General features: G+C 36.8%; 1 protein-coding gene across 3 annotated transcripts in view; it reads left to right on the top strand.

Annotated features, from left to right (window-relative positions):
- The window catches only part of EML4 (EMAP like 4), a 164,371-nt gene that overhangs the window by 131,657 nt on the left and 13,806 nt on the right, over positions 1 to 18,908 (top strand). For all 3 annotated transcript variants that reach the window (XM_075146944.1, XM_075146943.1, XM_075146942.1), the window contains exons 9-18: positions 436 to 585; positions 2,088 to 2,157; positions 3,529 to 3,639; positions 6,035 to 6,130; positions 8,269 to 8,403; positions 8,616 to 8,751; positions 10,583 to 10,734; positions 12,308 to 12,433; positions 12,569 to 12,700; positions 13,328 to 13,395. In XM_075146944.1, the coding sequence (XP_075003045.1) occupies positions 436 to 585; positions 2,088 to 2,157; positions 3,529 to 3,639; positions 6,035 to 6,130; positions 8,269 to 8,403; positions 8,616 to 8,751; positions 10,583 to 10,734; positions 12,308 to 12,433; positions 12,569 to 12,700; positions 13,328 to 13,395 (1,176 nt within the window). The remainder of the gene's footprint in view (positions 1 to 435; positions 586 to 2,087; positions 2,158 to 3,528; positions 3,640 to 6,034; positions 6,131 to 8,268; positions 8,404 to 8,615; positions 8,752 to 10,582; positions 10,735 to 12,307; positions 12,434 to 12,568; positions 12,701 to 13,327; positions 13,396 to 18,908) is intronic.

Genomic DNA, 18,908 nt, shown 5'->3' with positions numbered 1-18,908 from the left:
TTAAAAGACCAAATGGAAATAATGCTCTGATGCCGGGGGGGCAGATGCACAGCTCTGTTGCTGTAAAAAATGTTAAGCCAGTACAGTGAGTCCTGCTGTTACCTAATGAAACTTCACATGGAGGTGTTTATAAAATGACAACACTGTATTTGTTTTACTTCAGTGTGCCGTATATATTTTATTTTTAACATCAATGAGCATCACTTTTTAAGGGATTTCGTTTCCTGAAGCCCAATTATATGGGGTTTGTTTTGTTTTGTTTTAAACCGTGTTACTGAAACTGTGCTGTAGTTCTAGAGGAAAAAACATAAAGGGCATTTGCTGACATGAGAGCTCCCCAGGAATCCTTTAAGGGGGGGGGGGAAAGTTGTGGGGTTTTTTTTTTCTGGTATACAGTGATTATGAAAACCTTGACTTAAAAAAAAAAATGTATAGATATGGGTATCGTGGAAGAGACTGTCGAGCCAATGTTTACCTCCTTCCTACCGGAGAAATTGTATATTTCATAGCATCAGTGGTGGTACTATTTAACTATGAGGAGAGAACTCAGCGACACTACTTGGGTCATACAGACTGCGTTAAATGGTTAGTATTTAACATTTGCATGTAAGTATGTGTCTAATAATGCAGAAATGTATTTTTTTATTCTCTCCTACTGTATGTATGAGCTCATTAATGTCATCATAATTGTAGTTATTTTCTGTTTCATCAGTCCCAGTAGATTTCACTGTAGTAAACACTGCACAAATGAACGGTGCTAGAGCAGGCCATGCTAGCTTAGGTTTTCTGGCAGTAATGTAAAACAACAGGGTGTGTAAACAATCTTAAGAGTGCCAAATTAGAGAAAGGATCTTTGCGTAAATTATTCTAAATAGATGTCCCAGAAATTAAAAATTGTTGTTAGCCTAATTCTAAATCAGTGATTTACAGGCAGTGTGGCAAAGGTGTAGTCTTAAAGGAGAATTAGAAAACCAAATGGAAAACTGAGCAATAATTTTCTCATTTTTTAATAGATGCCCCATCCAAGTGAGGCATCTGTTGTCTGGGAAATACGAAAGATGTTTGCAAAACCAAACAGAGAAGCAGGGAAATTGAAGCCAACGTCATTGTGGGTGCAAAGGCAGTTGCTGACTTTACGATGTTAGTCTGAAGAGTAGTGCAGATGATGTGATGGGGAACATAAGCTCCCTACTGTACCAGAAAGGAGGAGAGTTGCCATCTAAACCTCTTTTCTCCCGGCTGTGCTTTGATAACTGTAATTGTTTCCTGTGGGAGGAATGCTGTCAGTCTTGTGTTCTTCACTTTCATTCAAAAAACTAGGCTGAATTGTAAATGCTTTTGGTGTCCATTACTCTGACCTCTTCAGGCTCCTCCCTGCTTCCCCTTTCCTGGTTCAATGGCTTTCTTCACATTTGTAATTTTACAGAGAAAGCAAATAAGAAGGTCGGTCAAAAAATCACTAGGACTAAGAGGATGTGTACTCTGAAATTGCACTATGTTTTTTTTTATATCAACTCCAAAGCAAAATGTGATAAGCAAAAGCAAATTTTTACTTACACTAGTGGTGCACCATACTGGAGAATTTCATTAGTACAATTACATTAGTAACTCATTTCAAGTGGCAGTAATCCCTGACTCCTGGCTGCACAAGCCGTCAGCCAGCTTTTCAGCTGTTTTTTCCCCAGGTTCATGCTATCTGTACGCTTAGGCATAAAATATGCTGTAGTGTTTATAAAAATGGCATATAACTACATGTAGGAAGTTCATTGTGACATAATGTATGTTTTGTTACAGTGGACTCCCAATATAGTGCAAACCTTAGATTTGTCAGAGCACATGTGGAGGTGGCTCTTCTGGCACTCCTAGTTTTGTGCCAGCAGCCATTGCAAGAGCCTGATCGACCCATTAGTACAGTGTGTTATGAAATAGTCTGATGAAAAACATTCAAGCTGTCTCATTAGAAGTGGGATTGAGGATCATAAGTGTCTTCACGGGCTTCTGTTGAGAAAGAAAAAAAATTTACAAAAAACCTCTCAGTTTTGAAGACCTATGACAGCAAAAGCAAGTCATATTTCTGTCTGTCTTAGTCTTGCAGTTCATCCAGACAAAATTAGAATTGCAACAGGACAGTTAGCTGGAGTGGATAAAGATGGAAGGGTAAGTAATAGAGCTGTTGAGCAGTAGTATTTTGTTTTGAAAATCAGGAAAAGTGTTCTGTTTTTTTTTAATCTCATCATCACCTTCTGTTTGCAGTTTATTTTATGCACAGCCTTTACTGAGATATTTTGCTGTTTCTAAGGTAACAGCCTATATCTCTAGAAAAAGACAGTGACAACTAAACACTCAGCCATACATCAAAAAGAGCAGAAGCTCATAAAGTCCTTTAACTGTGACATAGGAAACTCAATTTTAACTCTGCAAGCAAATGTGAAGCTTGTAATTGATTTATAAGGCCACGTCACTTCTGTCACATTTCTTTCAATAAGTCTTCTCCCAGAAGAGAACAAGTCCCCCCAAGTTCTGTGGGTCAGTGTACTCTTAAGCCTTCATGGAAGAGGAAACCAACTTGGAGAATTCACGGAAGGTGTCAAGCTTTCCTACAAACTTCCTTATTTGAGAGCAAGTGTGTTTAAATGCTGTTGTCCCTGGCTGTTGGTGAACTCTGTCAGAATTTGAATAATTGGATTATCTTCATGAAGTTGTAGACAGAGGGAAAAAAAAAAAGAGGTGGGAAGAAAAAAGACAGATACTATGAGGTGTAGAAGCACATTAAATATAACCCTTATTCAGATGTTCAACTTAATTTCTTAGATTTTGTAAGAAATTGATGTGGGATTTTTTGTATAGATATTGTTATGATTTCCACTGAACATTTGTTGAATCTCTTGTTAGGGCTGGTTGGTTTGTTTTTCCATCAATGGGATGATTTATTGTCACTTTCTATGGTGAATGCTGTCCTTAAGCCAACTTAATTGCCACTTTATTTGTGATTGTTTCACAGTTATGAAGCTAAGCTGGTTTGGGATAGTACTTGTATGAAATATAACCATGGAGATTTTCATTGAGTGGTTGGTGATGGTTAGGGGACTCGGTGCACCAGGGTTGGGTTTTGTTTGGTGGTTTTTTTTCCCTACATTACATATTAAAAAAACCAAGGTTTGATCATTATTTTCAGTTGTTGCATAAGATTGCTAGGTCTGGGGTCTGAAATGCAAGATGACTCTTCCATTATTTGTTCAATGACTTAAATTGGGTAAAGATTCATTTTCACAACTCCCAAAAATGCCACCATACTTGATTTCTTATCTCGATGGTACCACTGCCATGTTTGTAGTCCACACGTAGGGAGCTATGACTCTCACCTTTTGAGCTTCAAGATAACTATCCAGTGGCATTGTTAGCACAGGTCATCCTGCATTTCGGTCTGCAGTCTGTAATTCAGGTAACATCTGCTTAACAAAACTTGACACATGCATGTGATGCTTTCACTGTTGATGACGCTCTTTGTCCCATTGCTTTTTCACACAGCCTCTGCAGCCCCATGTTAGAGTATGGGACTCGGTGAGCCTCGTGACGCTGCAGGTTATCGGCCTCGGGACTTTTGAACGTGGAGTGGGGTGTTTGGATTTTTCAAAAGCGGTAAGATGGGTGCAGTTACTTGGTGTGTTAAATAATTTGTCCAATCCTACATAAACGGGAGGGAAATCTTCGGAAGTTTTTGTATGTAGTTGTCTAGCTGATCTGTTTTGGTATTAAAAGTGTGTCAGTAAAGTTTATGTATACTTTATAAAACCAGCTGACAGTGAGCTAGCTGGAAAAACAGGAAATTGCACACGTAAAATTGCGGTAACAAACTAGTGCAGTGAATAAATAGCAGGCAAGAAAAGCCTTAACTAGAAACTGAAGTCTGTGCTGGGTTTGGTGGTTTGGTTTTGTTTGTGAGGGGCTTGGTTTTTTGTTTGGCTGTTAAAAACAAGTTTGTTAGTGAAGTTCATGAAGACAAATTTTAGTGAATTCTGATAGAAAGCGTAACTTTTCTGCTTGCACAGCTGGAGTAGGTTTTTATCCACCAACAGGAAGTAAAAAACCCAACATTATCTTGTGCTACTTTTTCCTGAGGAATACTTTCTTCAATTTGTGCCTCTACTTTTACATAGAAAAAAAAAATAGAACTCTTGTTACCAGGCCCACAGAATTTATCAGAAAAATCGGTAGCAAATGGAGATGTGCTACTTGGCATTGATAAAGTTCTCATTTCAAAATTGGCAGTGAGTTTATTTTTTTGTAAAATATGTGTATATTTTCATCTTTAAGCTGCCTTTGTATTTTCACCAAAGCACTAAAGACAAGTCAGACCTCATGAAAACCCAGGCTGTGCTTCTTGCATCCCAGCAAGAAGAATTAATACGTGTAAAAATAAAAAATGCAGAAAAAGAATGTCTGCTGTAGTTTGCTAATAGAGGAAGAGATTCACAGGACAGCTGAGGTAGGGAGAGGATGAAGAGCACCTCATCCACCGTCCTGCTCACCGCAGGCTCAGCCAGAGCAGGCTGCTCAGGGCTGTGGTCCAGCTGGGTTCTGAGTATCTCCAAGGATGGAGACTCAACAGTCTCGCTGGGCAACTTGTTGAAAAGAAATGCTTACACATTGAAATGTTGCTAAGTTAGTTATACCTAGGTTTTGTCTTTCAGTAAATAAAAGAATTTTTTGTTTGTTTCTTTTTTGTTTTTTGTTTTACAAATTGGGAGTAGCATACATAGAATAATGTGAGAGGAATACTGTCATTCCTGTTTCTCTAACAAATCAATAAAACTTCTGAACTCAGATACATTTGTTTTTCAAGGTGAATAAATACATGTTCCATCATTTTAAAAAACAAAACAAAACAAACAAACAAAAAACCACTAAGGTATTTTTGAGGACTAGATTTTAGTTTTTATTAGTTTGTTTTGCAGCTGAAATGGATTTTGATACCTTATTACAGTCTCATCTGATTCCTCACTGGACTGAAACAGTGAATATGCAGTATCTAGAACTGTGTTTTTACCACATAATTCCATTAACCCATGCAAGAGCTTGTATATCGCCAGTGCTGTCTTCAGGGTGTCTTTCCACTTAATAATTGACATGTATATTTGCATATTACTGCTCATAATAGTATTAGTATTTGGGAATAAAAATTTCAGCCACCTCTATTTTCATAATTTGTTAGAGAATGCGGTTGAACTGCAAGAATCAACTTTAAAATAAATAAGGCCTCCTCCAAATCTTTCTACACATGTCCTTGAAACAACTGGTTTGTGCAAGTATGTGTTGCTGTGAATAAGTATGTTTTTGTTCTAAGATTTTCTGTCTGCTCTTTTCAATTCCGTATAGCCATATTTACCATTTTGTTGTAAAATTGTTCAAAATTAGCCATTTCAGTTATTTGATACCGTAGATGCCAGTCTTTCTGCTCTGTAAGCATCATTTTATTCAGAAGGTGTTACCTTTGCTGCAGTTTTACAAACTACATGATGAAACTGCTGGTACTTAATGGTCCATGAGGAAAAAATGAGATGTGCTTACAAAATTTGATAATGTAAAGTTGTGTGTATGTGGTAGTGACATTTAAGAAAAAAAACACAAGTGGAGCTATGTGTCTGTCCTCTGAGACCTGAGGAAAACCAAAATATTTGCAGAATAGAAAAAGGGAGAAATCTCTTTGCTACTACCTTGATATTGCAAACAAGAAAGCAAAAAAAAAGACAACAACAAAACCAAACTGAAATGGAAAGACTTGGTAAGATGCTTTTAAAGCTTTCCTAGAATATTGCTTGAAGCATGGTCATTTTTTGTGAGATTATGCAAAAATCTATGTCTGTCTTTAAGAGAAAAGGAAAATACCAGATATATCAAGCTTATAATTACTTTAAAAGGACTTGCTTAATTTATATTTATAACTTTGGTTTTTTAAAATACTACTACCCTTCCCTGTTTCTAAATGGGGTGTGATAGTACTTTGTCAGCACTTCTTTTGTTCTTTTTCCTTTAGGATTCTGGTACTCATTTGTGTGTAATTGATGACTCTAATGAGCATATGCTCACTGTGTGGGATTGGCAGAGGAAATCAAAAATAGCAGAAATAAAGGTAATTATTGCACAAATTAATATTCTGAAATACAAGTGTTTTTATTCCCATAAATACAACAGTTTGTGAGACACACATTTGATCTTACTTGGAAACTGCAACTGTGTAATACTGCTGGCTTGTGTAAGGGCACAAAAGAAATGTATTCTTAACTTGTATATTGGAAAGGTTTTGAATATTGGAGCACTTATAATTCCATTTTACTCATCCCTAAAAGCCAATCCAAATAAAGCAATTCTCTAATATTTTCCTAATTTTAAAAAAAATAATCCTGGGAGCTTTAAGAAACTGAAGTGATGTTTCAGTCTGTAGTTGTTTATTTAAAAGAAAACAAATTTTTTTAGACATTTCTTATTTTCATTTTTTATCTGGATCGAGTTCCAGACATTGATTCTCAGTACATGTGTCTCTTCTCATTTGAAGTCCATCAGTACTTTTGTAGATTGCAATCTTGTTTGCTTTCCTGTTTCTTTCATAACCTTCTAAATTTCTGATTGATGAGAAGCATTCAGAGGTGTTGCGCTCAATGTTTATGTAAAGTTGATTCCACTGGAAACACCCAATCCAATAATAACTTGCTATTGAAGTCTGTATTTTGAGACATCTTGCTTTGCATTACACAATATCAAGCAAGGAGATAGTACATGGATGTGGAACTGAGGATTTTTTAATTTATTTTAATCATAAGTCAGCAAATGGCATGCTCTACAAGCATATATGTCTATATGATTACAAACTTGCAATTTCAGATAACAAAATCAGGTTGGTTTGACCCATTTTCTTTAAATTATGTTGACCAATACTAATTATATTCTATTCTGTAAGTTTTCATGTAATTCTATGTCATTATTTTCATTTCCTTACTGATATTTAATGTGAAGCTATGTGGCATATGCCTTGTATTTCCCACTTTATTGACATTGTTGCGACTATTTTCACTCTCCAGGGAGTTCCTTGGTGTTTCGGAATTGGCTAAAAACAATTTGGCAGGGACAGCTTGCCTTTCAGTACTTACTCATGTTTAGGACTTGATCTCGCAGTATCTTAAGCACCTTCCATGATAGGTGATGTCAGTAGAGTTTCATCCCTTGAGCTAGGGTGCGAAACGGAAACCTTCTCTCAGCTGAACTCCATTAAATTTTTCAGTCCTTAGTTTCGTATGATTTGTGGATATAGCAGATCCCCTCATGTGGAGGAAACTGTGTGTGAGAAGCATAATTCAACAAATACGGCCTTCAACGAAAAATGAAACTTAAGAAGGTTGTTTTCCTAAAGTGAGCCAAAAATGGTGAGGTGGGAAAGAGTACTCCCACAGGTGCTGATTCAGCAGCACTTTTATGTATACTCTTTTAAAGCATGGGCTTAAATCCCATAGAAGTAAATGATTGATGCATTTACTTAAGTGTTTTGTAGAGTTATTGCCTCCAAGAGATTGTTTTCAAAGACAGTTTGGTTGAATATACATTAGAGGTTAAATAAATGACCAGTCAGTTTATGATGTTTGTAAAATCTATTGGTAAAGGAGGAAATATTGACTGAGGTGTTAGTAATTCAGGAACAGTATATGCAGCCACTAAAAATACAAAGGTGGGACTCTGTATCAGGGGTTTGAGTTGTGCAGGTTTCTTTTCTTCTTCTTCGGGAGGAGGAAAGGAGAGGAAGAAAGAACCCAAAGGAATTTTTACAGCAATTCAGAAAGAGAATTATGAATATAATCCTACTATGTTACCATTATCTCAGTTGCCTCTGTCACAGCTTTGTTATCCAGAATAGCAAACTAGTCTGTGTAGAAACTAAGCAGGGTTTTCAACTCAAAAAACTGTCTTTTATAGATCATTCACTTTCCATGGCAATAGTCCTAGCTATTCCAGAGGGCAGAAGCTTTTGAGATTTAAAAAGCGAATGTAAACCCCTGACTTTGCTACTGAAGTTTTATAAAGATCTCTTATGAATGTAAAAAATCAATATATATAAAATGATATGTGCGGTCATTCAGGCAGTTGATTTAGCACGGAAACTTAGAGATTCTTTTAAGCATACAATGAGCTGTCTAGTTCCTCATATCTCTGTTCTGAAACTTGGGATTTCTAGTAGTTAATGACCCATCTGAATAAATATTATTTCTGTTACTATTTCAGACTACAAATGAACTTGTTCTTGCTGTAGAATTCCATCCAACTGATGCAAATACCATAATAACATGTGGCAAATCTCATATATTTTTCTGGACCTGGAGTGGCAATTCATTATCAAGGAAGCAAGGGATATTTGGGGTAAGAATATCTTGATATCAGGTCAGTTTTAAATCAATGGAATGATCTGCTCACGCTTTCTATAAATTTGTACTGTTTGAGCAGAGAGGTAAACAATCAAAAAAGGTTAAATTCTGTATACGTGTATGCAGGGTGTATGAGTCTGGATACATTATACTAATTACGTAACGCGTACAAGTAATTATCCCTTTCTTTTGCTTATTTTGTTTCAGAAATATGAAAAACCCAAATTTGTTCAGTGTTTGGCTTTTTTGGGAAATGGTGATGTGCTCACTGGAGACTCAGGTGGGATAATACTTATATGGGGCAAAACTACTGTAGAATCTACTCCAGGAAAAGGACCTAAAGGTAGGATACATTCACAGTTAATCGCAGATTTTAGATAGTTTGTAGAAGACAAACATAAAGGATTGCATTAGAAAAGGAATAGGGAAACAGGCCTGACGAAGGGTGTACACTTCCTATTATTAACAGGTGGTATTAAACTCCTTCAAGTCTCATCAATGTGCTGACTTAAGAGCAATCCAGAGTTTCTCAATAATTAATGAGACTGTGCCTGAAATGAATTAAAACTACTTTATCTAAATGTTTTGCATTTAAATAAATGTGCAGTTAATCAGCTTTCCTTTCATCCTGAGATTTGAAAAAGGCTGTAGGATCAGTTTGGGGATTCTGCAGGCTACCTTTGCCTCATAAAGCTTACGTTGTACCATGCTTAGTCTCAGAGGAATACTATTAAGTGTTGAAGCTGATGTTAGTAGGACTTGTATGTGAAGGAAAAATATAATGTGTAGTTGTACCAGTTACGCAAATAATAGTATCTGGTTTAGCAGAGACTCAAGTCTTGGCTGTAAAATATACTTTAAAACCCATCTTATTTGAAATTGGGGTTAAACTTACTCTTTAGGGCAAAGCTTTTGTAAAAAAGAAAGGAAAATTATTTGTTACCCAACATATGCAGACCTGGCACAGTTGAGCCCTAAGGTAACTTATAAATTAAAGGGTAATTTATTTTACTTGGCAGCTATTTCAAACACTCTGGTTTAAATTGGTATGCCAGGAAAACATTCATGTAAAAAGCAAATTTTTAACGGTAAGTCTGTTTTTTAGGTAAATCTTTTTCTTGTCTTTCAAGGTAACTGCAATGGAAAAGTAATTTAACAGATTATATGATGTTTAATTTTGAAGTTCTTGTGCAAAAATAACCTTTTCCCAGTATAATCTTAAAAGATATTGAATAGAACATTTATTTACATTGGCTTAATTAAATATGGGATCTTTTAGTTGGTTTATCACATTAGATTGGTCACAGGACTTGATTGCAAACTCTTTTTCGCAGTGTGAGAGCATGCTGACCTGAACTGACTTGAGCCATAGGCAGTCATTGAAGTTAAGCTGGTATTTATCTGGGAGCTGTTTTAGGCTTTTTCTGTGATTGCTATTTGAAAATATGCAAATCTCAAAGCACCAGAATCTTGCTTTTTTTTAAATATACTTTACTACAGCAGTTCTTTTGACATGAAGACTGAATTAGGATGCAAAAGGCTTCCTTGCTACCTTTGTTGTTTAATTTTCTCATCTCTCTTTCATTCTTCCTAGTGTTTTCCTTTGGGTAGACTGCTACGTTGATAGATGCCAAATGCTGGTTATGCTATTTTAAGTGAGGCAACATCCAGCATTAGATATTAGGTTCATGCATCCTGGAAACTTTGCTATAAATAATTTGCTTTTTATTCCCATAAGACTATAGACAACAAGTCTTTGAGTTTCTTTTAATAAAATAACTTTAACTCTTTTCTAATAATGACTTGCTAAATACTTACTGACTCTAAAGGACAGTTTCTCTTGCATCTGGAAAAACTGTGTTCCCTTGGGTAGCAGAGAAATGAAAGCATTTTGCGTATAGTTGTTGTTCTTGCCTTCACGAGTTGCAGGACAATCAATCTTGAAAAAGTTTCTATTCAGAAAGGCAGGTCCTTTGTTTTATCTTTTTATCCTGTAAGAAAACACTACCACCTTGTGTTTGCAATACTAATGCAATACTAATAGCCTGACAGTCTGAATGTAATTATTTATTATATGCTGTTACTTTATTCTTCTGCCAAAAGACACAGCTTCTTGTAAACCCCAGGTGAAAAAACGAGTAGTGTTCTTTATTATTTTCTTTTTGTGCATGTAGGAGTATATCAGATAAGCAGACAAATCAAAGCTCACGATGGCAGTGTGTTCACACTCTGTCAAATGAGGAATGGGATGCTGCTAACTGGAGGTGGGAAAGACCGAAAGATCATCTTATGGGATCATGATTTGAATCCCGAAAGGGAAATTGAGGTAAGAAAGCAAGAGTGACAAGGAAATTACCTTGAGCAAGGTATTGACTAGCAAGACCGAGCCCTCTCCTCCACCCTTTGGAGGATCAGTAGTTACGATGATAAGACTATCTTCTGGTTGCTGTCTTTTTAAGTGGATGACAATGTTTTTATAAAAGTGTTTAAATTTTCAGCCTATAAATGAGCCTATATGAAGTTTCAGTTCTCCTCGGTTTAAGCTGAACAGAAATTTTAAGGTTTTTCTTTCCTCCAAGGCCTTCCTTAATTTCTTTTATTCGTCCCTTTTTTGAGGATATTCTTTAGTATTGCCTGTGTTTTTGTTACGTTTGCCTGTCTGGAGAAAGACAGTGTTACCAGGATTTGTGTGTTTTAATAGAATTTTTGACATAAGGCAAACGATTGGTAGGATACATCCGGGTATTCTGGAAGAATTAATGATTAATAAGCTGTGTTGAGGAACTTCTCTTAACTTTATCCTAAAACAAGTGTTTCATGAATATGTATGTCTTTGTGATTTGGCTCTATGGCAATGCTAGGTAAATGGGGATGAACTGGAAAAAAATGGTACGTTACGGATTTTAAAATACTTTTTTTTTTTCCTGACAATAAGATGACCTCTTGAAAGAACGTGTTGTTCTTAAACAGTTGTTGTAATAATGGTTTGTTCCACTTACCTAGTGTCCATTTATAGCTGCATTTTTTCCGTAACACGTATGTTTAGTTCTATCTAGAGTTTGTTATTACCTTGAATCTAACACTAACCTTTAGAAAACACGGCTGAGAGTAAGTAAGCATTGAGTATCATATACAACTCTTAGGCTTAAGTAACACACTCTAGTCATATCAATGTCTCTATTTTCCTTTTGGTAATAATGTTATGTTAAAGCTAATTTTTTATGTTGAGAAATATTACCAGAACCCTGACAGAAGACTTTCTGAATGATTGCATTGATTTTGTGGCTAATACTAAAGTTAGTGTGTTTTCTAAAGAAAAATCATTTAGAAAACCAAATAAATGCACACTGTAAAATAAAACAGTGTATTAGACTTCAAGCATGTGGTAAACAAACTCAATAAAATTCGGAGTCATTGCTGACATAAGGCATATGAACATTTACTTAAGGCTAATCAGGAAGCATTAAGAAAATCAGGAAGCATTTACTGTGTGCTACAAGATTTTTCTTATTCTTCACAATGAGTTTTGAAAAGTAAACAGTAACTATGTCTTATTCCTATCCTTATAAGATGAGTTGTAAGGCTGTGGAGTGCATTTGTTTAGTGTATTTGACACTTAAAAATCCATGTAATTTAATTTGTAATTTTTTCTACTGAGACTTACTAAAATGGCACAATTGTGATTGTTTTGGAGCAAGATTGTTTTATATGCCTGTACTGAACAAATAAATAGGGTAGGTTTCGGGCCAAGTCCTGATCTAGTGTATACATGATTAGATTATTCTTTTTTACTGGGAGAACTGCAGTTCTGGTACTGTCGTTGTGCACTATTTGTGGTCTTCAAAAATAAGCACCTATCAAGATGCGTGATGTGGTTTTACAGATGTTTCTTTTCCTAGGTTCCTGATCAGTATGGAACAATCAGAGCAGTAGCAGAAGGAAAAGCAGATCAATTTTTAGTTGGTACTTCACGAAACTTTGTTTTGCGGGGAACATTTAACGATGGTTTCCTAGTAGAGGTACAGGTGAGCACAACTTTTTTTTTTTTTTTTTTTAAAAAAAACTATAACCCAAAAATGTAAAGGCATTCTCTGCTGGTGAGTTATTTTAAGAGTGTCTTTATTTTATTCATTGTTAAATCATATGTGTTTTCTTTCCAGGGACATACAGATGAACTCTGGGGACTGGCATCCCATCCTTTCAAAGACTTATTTTTAACGTGTGCCCAAGATAGGCAAGTTTGTATGTGGAACTCTGTGGACCACACGCTGGAATGGACCAGGCTGCTAGATGTATGTCAACCCTTTAATGTTAAATACAAAGCTGGAAAATAGGAAAAAGCATTAGTTTTCTGCAACACCCTTGTGCCATCTAATTGCAAGAGAAGCAAAAATCCTGTAGTTACGTCTTTAAAAGCAGCTATTCGGAAGCTTTGATAAACTTAACCAGACATTGTATAGACTCATCAGACATTGTATACACTGTACTCTGGTTACCATTGTCTGATGCCATTCTGACAATCCAAGTTGAATAAAACTTAGTCCTTGTTACAGTGTAACTTTTTTGCCAATTATTCAGACAATCTGAAGAAGATATCATATAGTTGTGCAAGGTTTGGCTTTAGATATCCTTCCTTACTGTCATTGTTCATTTCATGTTTTGGCTAGTTCTGTCCTAATACCCAAGCAAAAGTATCTTTTTACACAGAAATTTAGGCTTTTTACTTTCAAGAACGTCACGTAGTGCATGTCACTGATACATGAAAAGAAAATCTGTCTGAGGATTATAAGCATGCTGCTAAGTGATTGGTTTTCCCTGTGTCAGTTCACCTCAGACTTTTAGGGTAGCTTTGGTAAGGAGAGGTGTTTGACCATAAGGAGGCGGGCGGGTGAATCACATGTCTGTGCCTCTCCGTTCAGGAACCGGGGCACTGTGCTGACTTCCATCCCAGTGGAGCAGTGGTCGCAATAGGAACGCACTCGGGCAGGTAAATGCCTTTCGACTGAGTTGTGATGATTGAAAGTTTAAAGCAGACAATTTGATACTACGTGTCTTACATATTGGAATTCGTTTGCTTTTTATTCTTTTTGCTGGAGGTTAAGTAGCCAAAAAAGCTTGGGGGAAGGGGACGGACCTTTCGTACATGGGTTAGATGAAGACAGAAGGGTTATTTGACTGTTGTTAGACTATTTTGGTTTTTTAACTACTCTCCCATGAAAGCCCAGGCCTTGATTTTTATTTATTTATTTTTTTACTATTTTTTTTGCAGAGGTTTCCATGAGCAGTCCTTATTGGCTTTACCAAGTATCATATATTTCAATATTGTGTGTGTATGTTACATTAGTTTGTAAGATGGGCACAGTACAGATCTTCCTCTTTCCCAAATCAAACACACTTGCAACCTTTTAAATTGACATGGAGAGGCAAGTGAACAGGCTAGGATTTTGATTTTTGGGTAAGACAAAGTTTAACATGGCACATTGCTGCAACGAAGTGCTGTCAAGCTGTTCATATTCTTCCTGAAATCGTTGCGTATTTGAAAGCTATCAAAACACAAGCTGAATCTTTTAACTCAGGCTTCTTTCAGTGGTGGAAAAAATTTGTTTTAATTCATAGTCAAACTCTGGCTTGGTATCGTGTCCTGAGAAAGGAGTCTTATGCAATGGATTTTTATCAAGTACCAATTAAAAGAAAAAACGGGATATTCATAGCATTAGAAAGGTGAGAGGAGTAGATATTAAATCTACTAGCATTTTATTCTGTTTTTCAGTTATACCTCATGGTTGACAATTCGATGATAAAATAACGCATAGTGCATGTAAGAAAATCGGGATTTTTTTGTGTGTTTAATTCGCCCCCTAGAAATTTTTTTATACCTAACCTCATGCCTAAAAACCATTTAAAGTTTGGTTTTTAGAAACTGCTGAGCATGTGTAACACCTTTAAACTTTCCTGGAAAAACGAAATGTTACATACTTTTTAAGGAGTTTTCTTCTCCAAGATGAAGATACAGTCTGCACTAAATTCATTAGGTACAGTATCAGGCTAGAAAACCAAGTTTACCTTCCTAAGAAGAATCTTGCTGAGCTCTTGTATGTTTGGTTTCCATGTTGTACCTTTCCATTTTTTCATCCCTTTCTAATTATAGCATTAAATTAAACAAGTGTTTCTACCTTCATTAAACAGAGCAGAAGATACTGGCCTAATAGTACTTGAAACAGGGAAAAGGGAAAAGAAGGTCAGGCTACATTTCTTGAGAGTTATTAGATGTTTTTGAAATTACATCAAAGCACAATGAAGACATATTGAATGGTCGAAGCATTCAGTCTTGTGTTTGGTTTTGAGGTTTTTAGTTGTGAGGTTTTTTTGTTTGTTTTTTTTTTTCCTCCCAGAGCGTTTTAACATTACTTTTTCAGTTCAGCACTTTTCAGTTTAAATTTGTATTTTTTGGTTACCTGAGGCAACCAATTTATACTGTGTTGGATAAATTTATGATGATGGCCTTGGGTTTTTTGGGGTTTTTTTGGGTTTTTTTTTGTTTTTTACCCTGTTTTTCTTGGAACTGAGCAGTTATATTTTCACCATTATATTTTATTGCATTCTGAAGTTGCATGATTCAATGATAGGTTTGAGATATACAAATGAAACTGAATTGAAATGAGGCCTGCTAAGTGTACAAGTGTATGAGAAATAAATGGAGTTGTGAATCAAGATAAACAGAACAGTTTTAAATTTACTGCCTAACCAGCAGCATCACGCGGTGCTTTCTGCACCAGATAATCCAGTCCAAGGGAATTATTTCCCAAGGAAGGAGGGCTGCATGATGTATCTTGTTTAACGTATGGGAGAAAATAGTCTCAGGCCTTTAACAAGTTATTAAATAACTTACATGATTCATAGCCCAAAATGCATAAAGCCAATATTAAATGAGTCTAATTTATTTAGAGTTCAATAAACCTTGGATGTGTCTGTCTATTGTCGTTCTAGTGCCGCTCTCTTCCAGTATGGAGGTCGGTAAGACAGGGGTGGGGGATGGAGCATTAAGAAAGATGGGTTTGATGGTTAAAACTGTGACATCTGAAGAAAACTGAATTTTCTACCTCTCTTCCCATTCTTGTCTGTTGTTTCACAGGGGTGTGTTTTTATCAGGCCAACACATATGTTTTTGGTGTGCTTTTCACGTACCGCTTCCCATGATGAGTGTTTCAGTATCATTTCCCTTTTTGGGCTGTCTGCAAATGGTCTGCTGCAGGTTTTGTTAACTCCTTCTTTAAATACCTTCTGTGTGCCTGGTCATCAATTGTCTGGGATTAAGCCTGGTTTGGAGAGAACTAATACGTTTTGTGGATCCTGCTGTTTGCTGGAAGTGCACAGCTAAAAAACTAAAAAGGGCTTGCAATCAGAAATCCTACCAGAAAAGGGGGTTTTTCAGGGCACTATACAGATCCTTTTGCCATGCTGCCAGTGGTATTATTTGCAGGGAAGTAGACCTTTCTGTGACTAATCGTGTAGAATATCTTGAGTGCTGTGCACTGCAGAAAAAAAGACTAATAAGATTCTTACAAAAATACTAACATTATTAAGAAAACTGAGGGCTGGAGGACGAGACCAGCATGAGCCAGAGCCACAAGGAGGTAAATCAGTCAATAGAGCTATTGAGATTCATACCGGTTCAGCATCTGTTGTGGTGTTAAGATGAAGAAGCTTAAATATCCCAGGGAACCAGTCTTGTAAGATGGGTTCGTTTGTTTACTCTGATTAATGCCTTGCAGGTTCAACATTCAGTATTAACTAAACGTGGGAATTGCAAGTGTAAGTGCAAAAATATATTACTACTTTGGAATACTGTTTCCCTGGTGATTTCATCAGAAAAATTCTGCATTCACAGATGTGAATTACCAGTAATGAATGTCTGTCATGGGTCAGAATTCGTTTTCCAAAAGAGAGTAGTTTAAGGGGTTTTGTTTCTAAAAACATATTTTTAGATAGGTTATTAGTATTTTTTTTAAAGCAAAGGAATGGTGAGACAAGAAATGGATGAAAATGGCAAAAGTTCTGTCTTGTTTACGTGAACTCACAAACAAGTTAAGCATGTTATCTTCAGTAACAATTGGGAGAAAATCAATAAAAACCAGAAAAAGCAAAAGAGCTACTATCTTACAGCTGGGATACCATTCATCCATCACAGTGCACTGGCTGTTTCCTCTGTCAGCTAAGATTGCTGCTAATATCTCTTGTTCAGAAAAATTTTTGGAGAAGGACCAGTGTCACAAAATGCTGTCTCCTAATGCCATATGAAGTTCACTGTGCACTCTTAAGAGCAAGAGAAGTTTTGCATTGTGTTTGATACCACGCAGTACCACTTCTGCGCTTTCAGTAAAATAGGGGGGTTTGCATGTTTTTCCGGTTGCATTTTAGGCTTTTGGTATTTTTCGTTTTACATAATATTAACTGGAGGATTACCTGGTTCAGGTAACAGCCTCAAAGGACCAACCTAAAGAGCCGGTCTCAGGGCCAGCATCGAGGCATGTCTGTGCTGCAGCAGCCTCCCTGCCCTGCCCTGGTTGTGTGTTTTGGAACACAAAGGGCTCTCGGCCCTCCCCTTGGCTGTCTGGCAGAAGCGCTGTGCAGCATGGTCACCTGCAGGAGGGCATGGGAAGAGGGTACCCATCCACTTGGTGGAAGAAGGCTGCTTTTGGTTGTTACTGTGCTGATCATCAGTTTTCATATCCAGGCACCGCAATTATGCTGCTCAAAATAAACAAACAGGCATCATGCTGTGTCGTCTTGCTAGATAAATAGATTTTACAGTATAGTGCCTGAGTTTTCTGGTGAAGCAAAAGGTCTTTCTATCTCCTGTTTTGCTGTCTATGCACAAGAAGTGTGTTGCCAACCTGGGCTGAAGCAGTGAGGAGCCTCCACCCTGGGCTGCATTCAGGAAAACACAAATAAGAATGACAGTGGGGCATTGGCTTTCAGACCAACTTCTCGTGATGCTTGGAGACCAGATGACTCCAACTCAGTGATGCCTCCATGTGTGTTCTTCACACTTCTCTTGTTGTCCCATCAGGATGTACTTTTAGAGCAATTTTGCTGTCATGATGGAGCGATTGTTTTTCTTTCTGTGGTGGCAAGATGGCATAAGTACCCTCTCTCTTCCCCCCGCCAAACCATTTTGTGGTTTTGGTTTGTTTTTTTAAAAATTTATTTTGATTTCTTCTTTAATATCCACACCCCATCAGGGTTAACAGCCAGGTAACATTTTAGTGAAGCATTTGACAGGGCTATTTAGTTTGAACTAAATAGCAGAATAGCAACTCGTAACTCCTAATGCGTTCAGAGAACCTTCAAAACTTCAGTGTGTAGATTGGAAGAAATCAAAAGTCCACTTTCAAGCACAGGATTACAGCAGAGAAACTCTGAGCGTGGTTTCTACTGCTGTCCAATGCAAACATATTAGCTGTTTTTCATCTGTCTTGCACACAGATTATTCAGCAGTCCATGGCATGTGGGGCTGAGGTTTTTTTATGTGTATGTTGTTTAATTTCTTTCATGTGGTTCTCTAACCACAAGCTGGTTTTAAGCCATTGGGACCAGACCACTTTCCAGATACCTAGCTGCGGGACACTGGATCAGCGTGAGCTGGAATCTCAGCTTCATCCATAGAAAGCAGCGATGTGCGCTGTTGTTCCTGAAGTTTATTTTAGCTTATGTAAGTTTCTTTTGGAATAGAGGGTCCTAGTTTTTGTGGTGTGTTTGTTCCACTGAGTTCGCTATTAAGTATCTGTGTGAGGCGGCAGGTGGAATTGCCTTGCTCATTTCCACAGTGCGTGAACTTGCCGTTTGCCACTAGGGACAGAAGCCTGGTCGTAGTGTACACACACGGTTGTGAGATCAGAAGTTTGGAGCCAAGAAATTAAATTCTGAGTACACCTTTAATGTGTTTAGCCATGTTGAGATCTTATGTTTTCATGATAAACATGTATGTGTATATATATTTTTTTATTAAATTTTCATTGTCTTTGTTTTGCTAATGTTCGCTGTATTTAGGAGTTGGGCATCAGAACCATTGCAAAACGTTCAGGTTCTGCTGATCTTGGCCACCACTGACTTGCTGTCAGTGGCCATTTCAGTGTACGGGCCACTGAGTTTTTGTAAGCTTCTCTGAGCTTTTTACATGTGCCTCATAACTAATACTGCGGGTTAAAAGTTATTGTTAAGTAATAAAAAATGCAATTAATTACCTTAGTTATAAATCATCCAAGCAGGAAGTCAAAGAAAAAAAAAATGCTAGGTTATGAACCATCAAATTTCAGTAAATGGTTATTCCTTCTTACTTCGATAAAATTATTCATAGAAATGGAAAGGACTGAGGGGAAGATACCAAATTAGAATATAATTTGTGTTTAAAATGAGTATGGAAATGTTTTCCACTCCCTCCTGCTACTTCTATCTTTATTTTTTTAACTTTCTTCATACAAACTGAAAGAGCAGTTTTTA

This window comes from Calonectris borealis, chromosome 3, assembly GCF_964195595.1.
Source record: "Calonectris borealis chromosome 3, bCalBor7.hap1.2, whole genome shotgun sequence".
NCBI classification, from domain to species: Eukaryota; Metazoa; Chordata; class Aves; order Procellariiformes; family Procellariidae; genus Calonectris; species Calonectris borealis.
Note: the sequence above shows the minus strand (reverse complement) of the source record. Positions and strands in the feature narration are given on the sequence as shown.